Here is a 13,448-nt window from a genome sequence, read left to right on the forward strand (position 1 = left end):
TAATATTCTCCTTCCCTCCTGAAAGTTAAACAGTGATTTTGAAAGGCATTTGGATTGGGGAGCTGATCCTTCTTTTATTGGTGTTTGTTTTTGAGTAGGCAAAGCATTTGCTCAAATTTATTCGTCTGGTTTTGGAGATGCCAGCGTGTGCTGCAATATTCTGGAAAGCATATTTGGGATTGCTGCGGCTGGCTCAGGACTGAAATAGCATTTAAGCATCAAATACCAGACGTTTATCTACATTACATCACTATATTAAATGTTAAATGTGCTAGCTTTACTATCTACTGAATGGTAGGATTTAATTTTGTCATGAATTGATGTTTGGCATGTAGCCTACTCGACTGCATACTGTAGCCTAGTGACGCATAGAACCAACTTCATAGACAGTGCATTTGTACATCTGTTGTACTGAACACTGGCCTGTTCTTCAACTGTGTTCTTGTGTTATTCAGTGAAAACAATATAAAGAAGATCCTGCATCATATTGCCTTCAATTTTTTTGAAGTTGGTTCTAGCAGCACTTTTTCAGTAGGCCTATATGGTGTAAGTTACCCAACCTGGGTTTTTTGTTTACACTAAAGATTGGTGTGCATGGTTTTCTGTTTGTTTTCCTCTCATCAGCTGGAAAACCTGATGTATTACAATGAAAACAACCACAACAAGGTGGTGTTGCGGGACTTCTACTTGTCCAGGTTTGAGAACGGCTCCCTCACAGAACCCTGCGGAACGCCGGAATACCTTGGTAATTCAAGTTCATGACTTTGTCAGTGTGTATTGTGTAAATGTTGAGTTACAGTGTTTGAGGGGCTCAATTTGAAAGAAAGAGTTGAGTTTTCACCCCATACCTTGGTAATTCAAGTTCATGACTTTGTCAGTGTGTATTGTGTAAATGTTGAGTTACAGTGTTTGAGGGGCTCAATTTGAAAGAAAGAGTTGAGTTTTCACCCCATACCTTGGTAATTCAAGTTCATGACTTTGTCAGTGTGTATTGTGTAAATGTTGAGTTACAGTGTTTGAGGGGCTCAATTTGAAAGAAAGAGTTGAGTTTTCACCCCATACCTTGGTAATTCAAGTTCATGACTTTGTCAGTGTGTATTGTGTAAATGTTGAGTTACAGTGTTTGAGGGGCTCAATTTGAAAGAAAGAGTTGAGTTTTCACCCCATACCTTGGTAATTCAAGTTCAGGACTTTTCAGTGTGTACTGTGTAAATGTTGAGTTACAGTGTTTGAGGGGCTCAATTTGAAAGAAAGAGTTGAGTTTTCACCTCATAGTTACCTTGGTAATTCAAGTTCATGACTTTTCAGTGTGTAAATGTTGAATTTCAGTGTTTGAGGGGCTCAGTTTGAAAGATAGAGTTGAGTTTTCACCTCATACGCCTGGTAATAGAATGCTAGCAAATCGAGTGTCAGAGGAGCAGATGCTGAGTTTAGGTAGGAAAAAAAATTCCGGTCATGCCCCACAGGCATTGAGAGCAAAAAAAAAAGAAATCTGACGATAGGATTCATCTAGTTTATAGTCTACCTCTGGCATGCAGTTAACAGGTGTTTTAACCAGTTAGCCAGACCACCTGTCAGACGATCTGTTTGCAGATCGACCAAATGGGCTAGAAAGCACACTTTAGGCCTACATCAAACATCAGTCAGGGTTAATAACTTTCTAAAGTTTTTTGAGGCCTTGTCTGCCAGCCTTTGAAAAGTGCACATTCTTCATTTCCCCTCTGGCAGTCCACTTAAAAGTGGTTCAACTAGGCTACTTTGCCAAACCACCTGTGCCATGGTCTGTTTGCTACCTGAGTCACGATCTGGATCAGGTGCACCCATTGAGAGTACCAAACAGTTTTAAAATATCTGGCAGGGTTATTGCTTTGTAAAGTAGGCTAAGAGTTCTGCTCCATGGTATGATCTTGTGCCCTTGCCTTGCCCTTTGTAAAGAGCGTGTTTTATCCTCCGTATCCCTCTCCCAGTGCAATTAAAAGGTGATTTAACTACAGGTACTTAGCCAAACCATCTGTGCTACTGGTCTGTTTGCACCTGGATTAGATAGTGTCAGAAAATAGTTTTTCAAATTTTCTGGCAGGGTAATAATTACTTTCTAAAGTAAGTGTTGTTGTGCTCCATGGTGGAAAGACGTGTAGGCCGTAGCTACCCACCTGTATAAAATGCTGCAGGGTAGATGCACATAATCTTATAGTGATTTAAATTGAGATATATGGAGTAAAACAAAAAAAAACAGAAGGGGGATATTTTATTATTATAAACTGTGATTAAAATCATGTGGAAGAAGTGGACATTTCAAAACCAGAAGGTGGAGGTGGAGTTTAGTGTGTGCTGTGTTTTCATGTTTAAGAAGTGTGAGGTGCACTGCGCACACACCACAAAAAAGGGACATTTATACCATAAGGCTTTGTCAAAAGATAAGACCATTTTCAGTCTAAATTTTAATTTTGACAAAATATGTAGGCGAGTTACTGGACTTTGCCTTTGTAGCACTTTGTGGCGTGTGGATGGATATTCCCTCTTTTCGTCCTGAATGTGTTTTCATGCGTGTCCAGCGTTGCCAGATTGGGCTGTTTCCCGCACAATTGGGCTGCTGAGGATGGCCGTGTGCAAGTAAAGATGACATTCTGCAGAAAAACCCGCCCAATTTTTGCCATAGAAATCAATAGAATTGGGCGGGATTTTGTGCTTCTAGGCGGGTTTTGAGCATTTTTTGGGCTGGAAATTATCAGCCTCATCTGGCAACCCTGTGTGTGTTGTCATGTTGTCTGTCTCCAGCCCCTGAGGTGGTGGCGCGCCATCGATACGGAAGGCCAGTCGACTGCTGGGCCATCGGAGTCATCATGTACATACTGTGAGTGCCACACGGGACTTCACGGGGTCCTCCTTTACATTACATTACATTACATTACGTACTTTCATTTATTCAAATCAACTTACAACTATTATTGTTCAGGGTATTGGTTACAGTCCCTGGAGCAATGTGGGGTTAGGTGCCTTGCTCAATGGCACTTCAGCCATGGATAGAGATATAGTGGTCAGGGGGGATTCGAACCAGCAACCCCTAGATTGAAAGACCAACTCTCTAACCACTAGGCCACGGATGCCCCATGTTCCTTTACATTACATTACATTACATTTGGCAGATGCTTTATAACTTAAGTGACTAACAACATAATCATAGCCAGCATCACTATCAGATACAAAAGTGCACAGGAAATATACAAAAGAACAAGTGCAGATGCAAAGAAGGGTTAGTGGGTTTTTTTGTATAGTACAGTACACACAAACATACAGTACATAGCCTACACATCAGGTCAAGAGTCTGGCCTGGGGCTAGGGCAGCTCAAACATTAGTCTAGTAGATAGTCACGAAAGAGGAGAGTCTTTACTTGCTCCTCTCCCCTTTTCAACTCTTAAAAAAACAAAACAAGAATGTATTTATGCCTTTATTTGATAGGGCAGTATGAGATGATGACAGGAAGTGAGTGGGAGAGAGAGATGGAGGAGGATCGGGAAATCGGGCCAGAATCGAACCCGGGTCCCCAGAATAATAGTGCTGTGCCCTACTGTACTGTCTGAGCCATGACGGAACCTCCTCTTCAATTCTAAACAGTTCACCATTATTTTGCTCAAGTCAGCACTAAAAGGATGCGATGTGATTGTTATGTGCCATTGCATGTGCTCTTTTTAACCCACTTTGGTTTCGCAAGGTTGGTTCAGACTGGAAGAATATCACAATGGGTTTATGGCATCAGTTCTGTGCTTGTCATTGTCTTTTGTACGTGGTAAAGTTCCTCGTTGCCACCACACCTTCTCCATTGACCTTCCTGTGTTTCCGCTAAATGTCCAGGTTGTCTGGAAACCCGCCCTTTTATGATGAAACAGAGGACGAGAACACAGACATGCACAACCGCATCATCTTCTGTCGTATCGTGGGTGGAGAGTTTGAGTTTGACTCGCCGTACTGGGATGAAATATCTCCTGCAGGTACACTCGATGACCACAGTGGGGAGCTCTGATGTCTCTGCCGGTCATATGGATGCAAATCATGCTATATAATTACTATAGTCTTCACCAGAGTTGTATAAAGTAGAAGTCAAATTATTTTTTTTACAAATATCATACCACTAGGGTTGTAGTTACATCTGTAAAGAGTACTTCTTTTTTTATATATATTTTTTAGGGGGTTTTATGCCTTTATTTGACAGGACAGTTGAAGATGGTGACAGGAAGCGAATGGGGCAGAGAGACAGGGGAGGATCGGGAAATGACCCCGGCCGGACTCGAACCGGGGTCCCCGAGGGTGGGCATGCAAGCCCAAATGTGGGGGCTTAGCGCGCTGCGCCACAGCGCCCCCCTGTAAGAGTACTTCTACTTCTACTTTATACAACCCTGGTCTTCACACGGTAGCCTGAGAGTATAGGCCTATACGGACTTTGCTTCACAGACACAAGTGGCTGAATAAGGGAGGTCTGAATAGTCAGTCCAGGGAGGTTGTAGTCAGGCCGCGCCCTCCTAGTGACGCAACACCTTCAGCATTGCTTCTAATCAGGCCAGGAGCAATACAAATATCATTTCTGAGCTCCTGAAAAATCTGGAATTCCTCCCACTTTGTCGGGAAGCAAACAACCAGTAGCAACCCAAGGGAGGCGGGTCAACCATGCCCCTTGGGAAATGTTAATTGTTATACTCTTTGTCATATCAGACCAAGTCTCGAAGAGATTTGAAAGTCGATGATAATCAGGCTAGGGATGTTGTGGGTCGGGAGGAATTGAACATGACGCCCGGCCACAAAAACAAATATGTAGTATAGTGTCTGTAGAAAACATCCCTGGTTTTGTGATGAATGACAGGGGTCTGGGGGGTGAACCTGTTCCTCAGTATCAATCTGGTAACACCTGCAGTGGAGGAGGGTGTAGGGATCACCCGGAAATAGTATGTTTTACAGTCCACTATCCGACAATTCATGGCAAAATAAAACAAGTGGGAGCAAAGAATCTGGTAACACGTTATTTTAGGGATACATCTATTAGCACTAATACATACAATGTTAATGCCTGCATAAGTAACTTGTAAGGCATGTACTAAGCAAACGCTAAGGCCTACTAGGTCCTTACTAAGGTTAAATTGTTAATAAATCCCTTATTGTGCATGAACAAGACATTTGCGAATACATGCCTAACAAATGTTTGATTTGGCTTTGTACATGCCTTATAAATTACGTATACAGAGACATTGTATGTATTAGTGCTAATAGATGTATCCCTAAAATAAAGTGTTACCAAAAATCCAGGTTGAAGTGGACTCTCTCATCGTTTATTCACCTCCCACGGCAGTGCTGTGAACGTTCACAATTGTTGTTACTCTCTTTATACACGGCTCTATCATATGGGTGCAACTATTAGCTTAGTGTTTCTCAACGGGGGCAGTACAGCCCCCCTGGGGGCGTTGGGGAGCCCTAGAGGGGCGTTGAGAAGGATGCAGCTGAGTAGGGGCGGGGCTTAGTTACCATTGAGTTGCATTAGTCTATTTTATTTTTCAATACTAAGGGGGGTATTGTCAGGCTTATGATGAGGTCAAGGGGGCGTTGGGAGGCTTGTGATGAGTTCAAGGGGCCGTTTGTTCAAAAAAGGTTGAGAACCACTGTATTAGCTGAACATACTCCAGTCTACACGTAGAGCAGCACTTTGCTTTCCAGACATCTTTGCTAATTATTATGCCTTCTCCCCAAGGTGCCGGAGGCGCATGCTGTTATTTTCACTCCAGCATTTTGTTTTCTGTGTTTTTTTTGTTTTTTTTTCCTTTCCGTTTTCAGCTAAAGAGCTCGTGTGCAGACTGATGGACATTGACCAGATGTTGAGGATAACAGCCCAGGACGCCTTATGGCACGAGTGGTAAGAACACAGGATCCACACACACGCACGCACGCACGCACGCACGCACGCACGCACGCACGCACGCACGCACGCACGCACGCATATAGGACGCCTTATGGCACGAGTGGTGAGAAGAACACAGCATCCATACACGCACGCACGCACGCGCGCACACACACACACACACACACACACACACACACACACACACACACACACACACACACACACACACACACACACACACACACACACACACACACACACACACATATATAGGACGCCTTATGGCACGAGTGGTGAGAAGAACACAGCATCCACACACACACACACACAAACGCACACACACACACTGTTACTGACGAACTGCGGGACTCTGGCTGAATCTGATGGTGTTTTTTTCTTGCATGAAAGGATTGCTGGCAATGGAGCCTCTGAGAAGAATCTAAAAGATGGAGTATGTGCCCAGTTTGAGAAGAACTTTGCCAAAGCCAAGTGGAGGGTAAGAAACAACTGTAGTGCTCAACCGCAAAACATTTAACATTCAATTAAATTACATTTAGTCTTTACTTATGCGCAATGCTGGATTGGCCCGGGTGGGCCCCGGTGGGCCCCGCACCCTTGTGGGCCCCTATTTTCAGAAATGTAAAAATAAAAAAATCTACCTCTAATTATGCCAAAAGTGCCCAGGCCCTATTTCTACCCCATTCCAGTCCTGCTTATGCAGTAAGGTCTACATGTAGTATAAAACATTAACGTGTACTGTATGTGAGTGCTGCATGTCCTTGTTGTGAAATTGTAACTTCATGAATCTTGCAATAAGAAGTGAGTTCTGTGTACCATTGCAGATTCTTGAAATAATATTACTGGTATGATTATGTTGACGCACATGATGATGATGATGATGATGATGATGGTGGTGGCGGTGGTGGTGGAGGTGATGATGATGATGATGATGATGATGATGATGATGATGATGACAATGATGATGATGATTATTGTTATGATGATGATAATGGTGGTGGTGGTCGTGGTCGTGGTGATGGTGGTGGTAGTGGTAACAATCATGGTAACAATGATGGTAATGATGATGACGATTATATTGTGCTGCTCTCCTTTCCCCTTGCATGTGTCATCCAGGAACTTAAGGTACAGTGGTTCTCTGTGAGACAGCACGGAGCCAGACAGACATGACTATTTCCACACCAAAAAAAAACCTACATAACTCCGACTTGACCACCAAAAACCCTCCAAACCTGCAAACATTATCACCCTTTTGAGTTCATATGCATAGAGCCAGTAGCATACGTAGGTAGAGCATACGCTCATCAGGTCAAGTCGCACTGTGGAAAAGCGTGTCTTCTTCTCATCATACCAGCCTCCTGCTGTCTTCACAAAAGCCCACCGCTTAGCTGCCCTCCTCTCCTCTGCCCCACTCCAGCAGTCATAACTCTCTAGCCCCCTCTACTGGTCATCATGACGGCTGATCCATACATACACCATTCATGCTCTCCTTAAATAAGATTAACAGATCCTGTTTTCCTAACCCTGTTCAATCTCAGATATTATATAGTATAACCAAGTGGTGTCTCTGTGTGTGTGTGTGTGTGTGTGTGTGTGTGTGTGTGTGTGTGTGTGTGTGTGTGTGTGTGTGTGTGTGTGTGTGTGTGTGTGTGTGTGTGTGTGTGTGTGTGTGTGTGTGTGTGTGTGTGTGTGCGCGCGAGTGTGTGTGTTTCTTTGTTGAAGTTCTTGTGGTTTTGGTGCGTGCCTGTAATTTAGTTTTTCAGTCTGTTTTTGTATTTATTTGTGTCGTTGGTTGGGTACTGGTGTGTCTTGTGTTTTGTTTGTGTGTCTGTATGTGTTAACGTGTTAATGTTAGTGTGTGTGGGCGTGTGTGCGTGCGTGCTTGCGTGCGTGTGTGGAGAAGTAGAGATACAATGATGAAGATGTATTGGTGATGAGTTGACATAAGGTTGCAATAGACATACATAGTCATAGTGATCAGTCCATGCATGAGCCACTTACACTGGGTCCATCATCTTATGCCCATTTATTAATGACAGATGAGACCTATGCAACTAACCACATTTCAGCTTTAACATGTTAACTCTAAGAAGAAGTTATCTGTGTGCTTAGTTCTCGGTTAATTTGTAACCATACTATCTCTCTTGAAATGTATGCATTAGTTTGCCTGGTAAAAATAGTTTTCTGAATTCAGTTGATGAAATCTACGTATCCCCTCAATCATAGACAAGTAAAACATGCAGTGTTTTAAAGCCCTGATGAAGGCCATTGTTGGCTGAAACATGCTGGCTATTTTAACCAGTTCCACTATGAACTAGCTACGTTTATTAAAAGTGTTTTTAACCAAGAAGAAGAGTGCCTTGGATATTTTCATAACATGTTTCCTAGCATGTTTTGTACCGCCATTACTATGACTACGTCTCCTTACCTAACGTTTTCGCTTGCCTGCCATGTGGCTAGTGGTTTCCCTGAGTCACTAGCCATCCAGCTATTCTACTAGCCACACATTTGATTTTTTTTTCCTTCATCATGACACTGTTCATCTAACCTCAGAAGATGAGGTGTTAAAGCAAGCAGATGAGTGCATGGAAATAATTTAAACAAATAGAAACTGAGTAACTGATCTTTTTCTTGAACTCAAATAGAAACAATTGATGCACAAGGTGTAAAATGCAGAATATATGCTATTCTGATATGTCAAGCTACCCGCCAAATTGGCTAGTGGCACTGTAATTGTTACTAGCCACAGCCAAGTTTTACCAGCATTTGGCCGGTTGGCAGGTGCCAGTGCCAAGCCCTGCTCCTTACTATGTGCATTGTTGTCTCCCTCTGTGTGCCCGTGTACGTACCGTACGTCTTTCCAGAAAGCGATCCGCGTCACCACCTTCATGCAGCGGCTCCGGAACACGGAGCTGGCGGGGGCCTCGGACGCCACGGCGGACGACATGACGGAGGCGGCTCTGGACAGCAGCCCGGACGGAGAGAGCCCCGACACGGACGCCACGATGACCGTCCCCACCGTCAGCGTCACCGTGGAGACCCGGCCCCTGGAGCAGCCGGAGGAGGACGAGGAGGAGGAGGACGAAGAGGAGGAGGAGGAGGAGGAGGAGGAGAGGGGAGTTGGGATGACTGCTGGAAGTGCAGAGCAGCAGACCATCCGAGTAGGCCTGATACCCGTCTCACCTTCAGTGGGCATCTCGCCCTCAGCCACAGCAGAACCGGTCACCCAGCCCCAGCACCAGCCCCAGGCACAGCACCAGCCCCAACCCCAGACACAGCACCAGCCCCAGGCACAGCACCAGCCCCAGGCCCACCCAGCCGCCCCCTCTGTGAAAACGCCGCAGATGGAGGAGCTAGACAAAGCAGCAGCTAGGAAACCGGTAGGGGAGGGCGCTCGTAAAATAGCCGCCAGCTTAGGGCATGGAGGAGAGGCGGCGAACAACAAGTCACCTGGCGGCACGCCGGAACCCCCGGTGATCCCAGAGTCCTCGGCGGCAGTAAAACTCCCGCTGCAGAAGACGCCAGACGCTCACTCGCCAACCCCAAGCAATGTGGAGAAGAAGAAACCTGCGTCCTCCCCCGACACCCTGACACGCCGCAAAATGGCGGCAAATCTCACCATGGACCCTGGAGGAGTTCCTGAGACGAAAGCAACGCCCACCGACACCAACATCACCAACCAGGGAGCATCGGGAGGCGCGCAGGAGGGACACGCTCACGCTCAGGAGGTGCAGGTAGGAGGGAAGAGGCAGGAGATGTCCCCAGGGAGCTGGTGCCAAACTCAGGTCCCGGACGCGGTGGCAGAGAGGTCCGTGGTGGTGGTGACCGCGCCTCCACCGGCGGCAGAAGCAGCGGCAGCGTTGCCTCGCGTCGTCATGAGGGATCAGGGCGTAGGGGGCAGTCGCTCCACCGACGCCATGCTGCAGGCCGCCACGCAGCAGCTCCAGAGTCCCTACATGGGCCTGGGGAGCACGGCCAGCTTAGGACGCCACGTCAAGCCGCTGTACAGCCAGGAGCTCGGAGGAGGCGGAGGAGGCGGAGGTGGCGCCTCGGGCTACAGTAACCCTTACTGTTCGCCGTACTCCGGCAGAGGGGGCCTGTACAGCACCTTGGATCCGTGCGGCGGCGCACGTGCGGGCGCGGGCACGGGGATGGGCATGGGCGTGGGCGTTGCCACCGACTGGCAGATGGACAGCGTGATCGAGCAGATCGAGAAGCAGATGGCGGCGGTGCTGGAGAAGATCGAGGGCGACATGCCCTCGCTGCTGGAGCAGATCAGCGACTGCCCCGAGACCATGACGACCACGGCGACGCTGCCCAGCAGCAGGGCCAGGAGCGCCCAGTCCTCGCCCTCCTGCCGCCCGCGCTCCTACCACCACCACCCCTCCTCCTCCACCTCCACCACCCCTCCGCCGCTGCCCACCACCCCGCGCCCGCCCATGCCGCCCAACCTGCCGCACCTGACCATCCCTCCTCCCTCGTACCCGCCTCCCGCCCCGCCCACGGCCACGGCAGCGCACCACCACGTGCAGGGCGGCTACGTGCAGCAGCCCATGCCAGCACCACCAGAGCAAGATGGCCGAGATGGGCAGCGAGGAGGATCGAGGTCGGGCCAGTCGCCGCACCAGCACCCGCACCCGCACGGAGGGATGTCTGGAAGAGGCTTATGAAGGTCTTAGCTGGTCGATGACATGAACACAGTGAGAGAGGATGGGCAAAATGGACTCATTCAGGTGCAATCCAGTGTCACGTATTCCAAATACCCTGGTGTTGCCTGTCCAATTCAACCAGGTGATTGGATGGCTTGAATGATCACCTCATAGAGGTAGAAAATAACACTAGAGGTGACACGGCAATTTGCGACAGCACTGGGAAATCGCACATGGAGCTTCCCAACTTCCGTAGGAAGTGTAGGCACCTTCAGTCAATGCAAGTCAATGGAGAACATGCCCACCCCTGTCAAAAAATTGACTAAAACTGTGTGAATATGAAGTAACACATTAATCGAAGACCAGATTTGAAATGTAAGGCTAAATATCTACTTAAATCATATGAGTCGATAAAATACATTAAAAAATCTAATTATATATTTTATGTACGTAGTTAGCACTTCAACTATTGTCCTTGTATAGTGTGTTGATGGATATTTTCACATGATTAAGCCATTTTTGACAGAGGTGAATCGCCTTCTCCGTTAATTTCCATTTCTCTGATCTACCTACAGATAATGGCCGCTACAGATTGCCGTAAAAAGGGGGGCGGGGTCACCTCTAGTGTTATTTTCTACCTCTATGGATCACCTGGTTGATATGGACAGGTAAAACAAGGTCATGTGGAATATGTGGCACTGGATTGTAACTAACGAATCCATTATGCCCATCACTGAACAATACACTCTTCAAGACCTACAGTATTAGTTGAGTTGCGAATCTGTTTTATCTAAGAAATGCTCAACATTGCTGAGTATATACAGATGTTATATTCAGATCTTTTTCTGTCAGCACTGAGTTGTTTTTCAGCCAGCCATTGCTGCACATATATGCTGTAACATATACTGTATTTAGGTCCAAAGGGTCAGTGATGTTTGCAAATGAGATTTGACTTTTTTTTTTAGAGGGATTTATTATTTATTTAGAGCTTTGTACGGTAATGACATCATGTGTCACATCATCCAACCCTGCTGAGGACCACAGGGATGCAGATCCAGTTGGTTGTTGATGTGAGGGATTTTATTTATTTATTTTTTTAAACACCGTTTCTTTCTTAGTGTCATTCGTCCTTTAGGATCCTGCCACTTTTCCCCCCCAAGCAAATGGTGTATTAATGTCTTGACACTTTCCCAGTCTTTGTTGTGTTTCAATTTGAACGTACAATGAAGGAAGGCCTGTGTCACAGCTTAAGCGGCAAATTTGGCTTTCTACCACAAGGTAGGCCTATGCCTACCAACCATAAGTTGTTGTATATATAAAATCTCTGTACCTTTGCCATATTATTGAGATATTTTAAATTGTGACATGTAAACTGTACACAAGGAAAGTTGCATAATCTGAGTACATAATAGGGTATTACCTGTAAATATTTTGTGAATAAGGTCCCCTTGTTTCATATATCATAATTTATCTTGTATATCTTATTATATCTTACATTGTAACTGTGTTGCATGTGCAAAACTTGCAAGGATTAAGGCTGCCATGCGCACCTGGTAAAGTGTTAATGACTGTGAGTTTTACCTTTCTGTAGTTGAAGGCTTTGCTATAGGCCTACTGTTTACCATTTTTGTTCCATTCACCCACTATGTCTGCTACGTAAAGCTTCAATTATTTCTTCATTGTGACTTGATTTAATTCAATGAAAAAATGTATTGTGATCTGTCCCGCACCTCCCCACTGCTAAAGACCTAACCCCCTGGCTGTGTGTGGCACTTTTATAAACACATTTGTTCATGAGCTTGTTTCCCTCCAATATCAGTTATAACCTTGAAATGTTTGAGCTCTCTGCCCTGTCTTCTAGACTTTAAATAAAATGAAATTCTTAGTCGACATTGAATTAATTTGTTGTTCATTTGTTATTCAAGAGACTTTTAGACTACTCGTAATACCATGGTCACCATAAGTAAACTGTGTAATATACAGCCTCGGCAGAAATTGAGAGACCACCTTGAAATAAGCATTTTTTTTTCTGGTCCTTCTCGGCATGTCAATAAACTGAACATTGTTGATTCCTTCTATAAACTACTGACAACATTTCCTCAAAATCTCGAATGAAAATCTTGTAATTTAGACAATAGACCTCCTTGCATTTAGAGCATTTTTGTTTTTAGACCTAAAAAAATCCAAAGAAAACAATATGATATTCACTTTAAAACAACATAGTAGTAATGTGTTAACTGAGGAAGAGTTCTGAAGTCAATATTTGGTAGAATAACCCTATATTTCAATCACAACTGTCATGCTGTCATTGCAGGGCCAATTTCATTCTCTTGGCACATTTTTCTCTAGGCTTATTTTGCACGTTTTTCTCTGTCTAGATAGGCTACAAAGTTGCAATTTCCTTGCAGAACAGCATGCATGATATTCCTAATAGTAGAGAACGGAGGCAGCTCTCTGTATGAACGGGTACGATACGGTGAATTGTAGTTAATGTAGAACGACATCCTTTATATGGGATTGACCACCACAAAACCATGAAAATCCCAAAGCTTGAATTTTAGTGGTATTTTGTGAACTGAGTGACTGAAAAGTTTTCGCGCGGTGCCTACATTTCCCGAATGGCATGGTATATAAACTCTGGGCTGTCTCACTACAAAATCATGCGGGGGTGCGAAGGTATTACAAAATTAAATTTTGACTGGGACTTTTGCAAATGGACATTGGAAGCTATTGGTGAGTTTAAATATGTACGAATTAAGATTTGATATCTTTCAATTATTGTATTTGGTGTATTAATTTCGTAAATCAGGAAAATATAACCATGTAGTCCTCCCACATTTCAGAAGCGCTCACGCGTTCTCTACTCAAAACTCTGCACATGTTGCTACTGTGAGCT

General features: G+C 45.2%; 1 protein-coding gene across 1 annotated transcript in view; it reads left to right on the forward strand.

Moving 5' to 3' along the window:
* The window catches only part of camkvl (CaM kinase-like vesicle-associated, like), a 95,716-nt gene extending 85,092 nt beyond the window's left edge, over positions 1-10,624 (forward strand). Inside the window, exons 6-12 of the mRNA XM_063207792.1 lie at positions 625-745; positions 2,779-2,854; positions 3,854-3,990; positions 5,819-5,897; positions 6,294-6,381; positions 8,768-8,935; positions 9,134-10,624. Of these exons, the coding sequence (XP_063063862.1) occupies positions 625-745; positions 2,779-2,854; positions 3,854-3,990; positions 5,819-5,897; positions 6,294-6,381; positions 8,768-8,935; positions 9,134-10,573 (2,109 nt within the window). The 3' untranslated portion in view covers positions 10,574-10,624. The remainder of the gene's footprint in view (positions 1-624; positions 746-2,778; positions 2,855-3,853; positions 3,991-5,818; positions 5,898-6,293; positions 6,382-8,767; positions 8,936-9,133) is intronic.
* Positions 10,625-13,448: the final 2,824 nt, after the last annotated feature.

The sequence above is a fragment of the Engraulis encrasicolus genome, chromosome 10 (genome assembly GCF_034702125.1).
Source record: "Engraulis encrasicolus isolate BLACKSEA-1 chromosome 10, IST_EnEncr_1.0, whole genome shotgun sequence".
In the NCBI taxonomy this organism is placed as follows: Eukaryota; Metazoa; Chordata; class Actinopteri; order Clupeiformes; family Engraulidae; genus Engraulis; species Engraulis encrasicolus.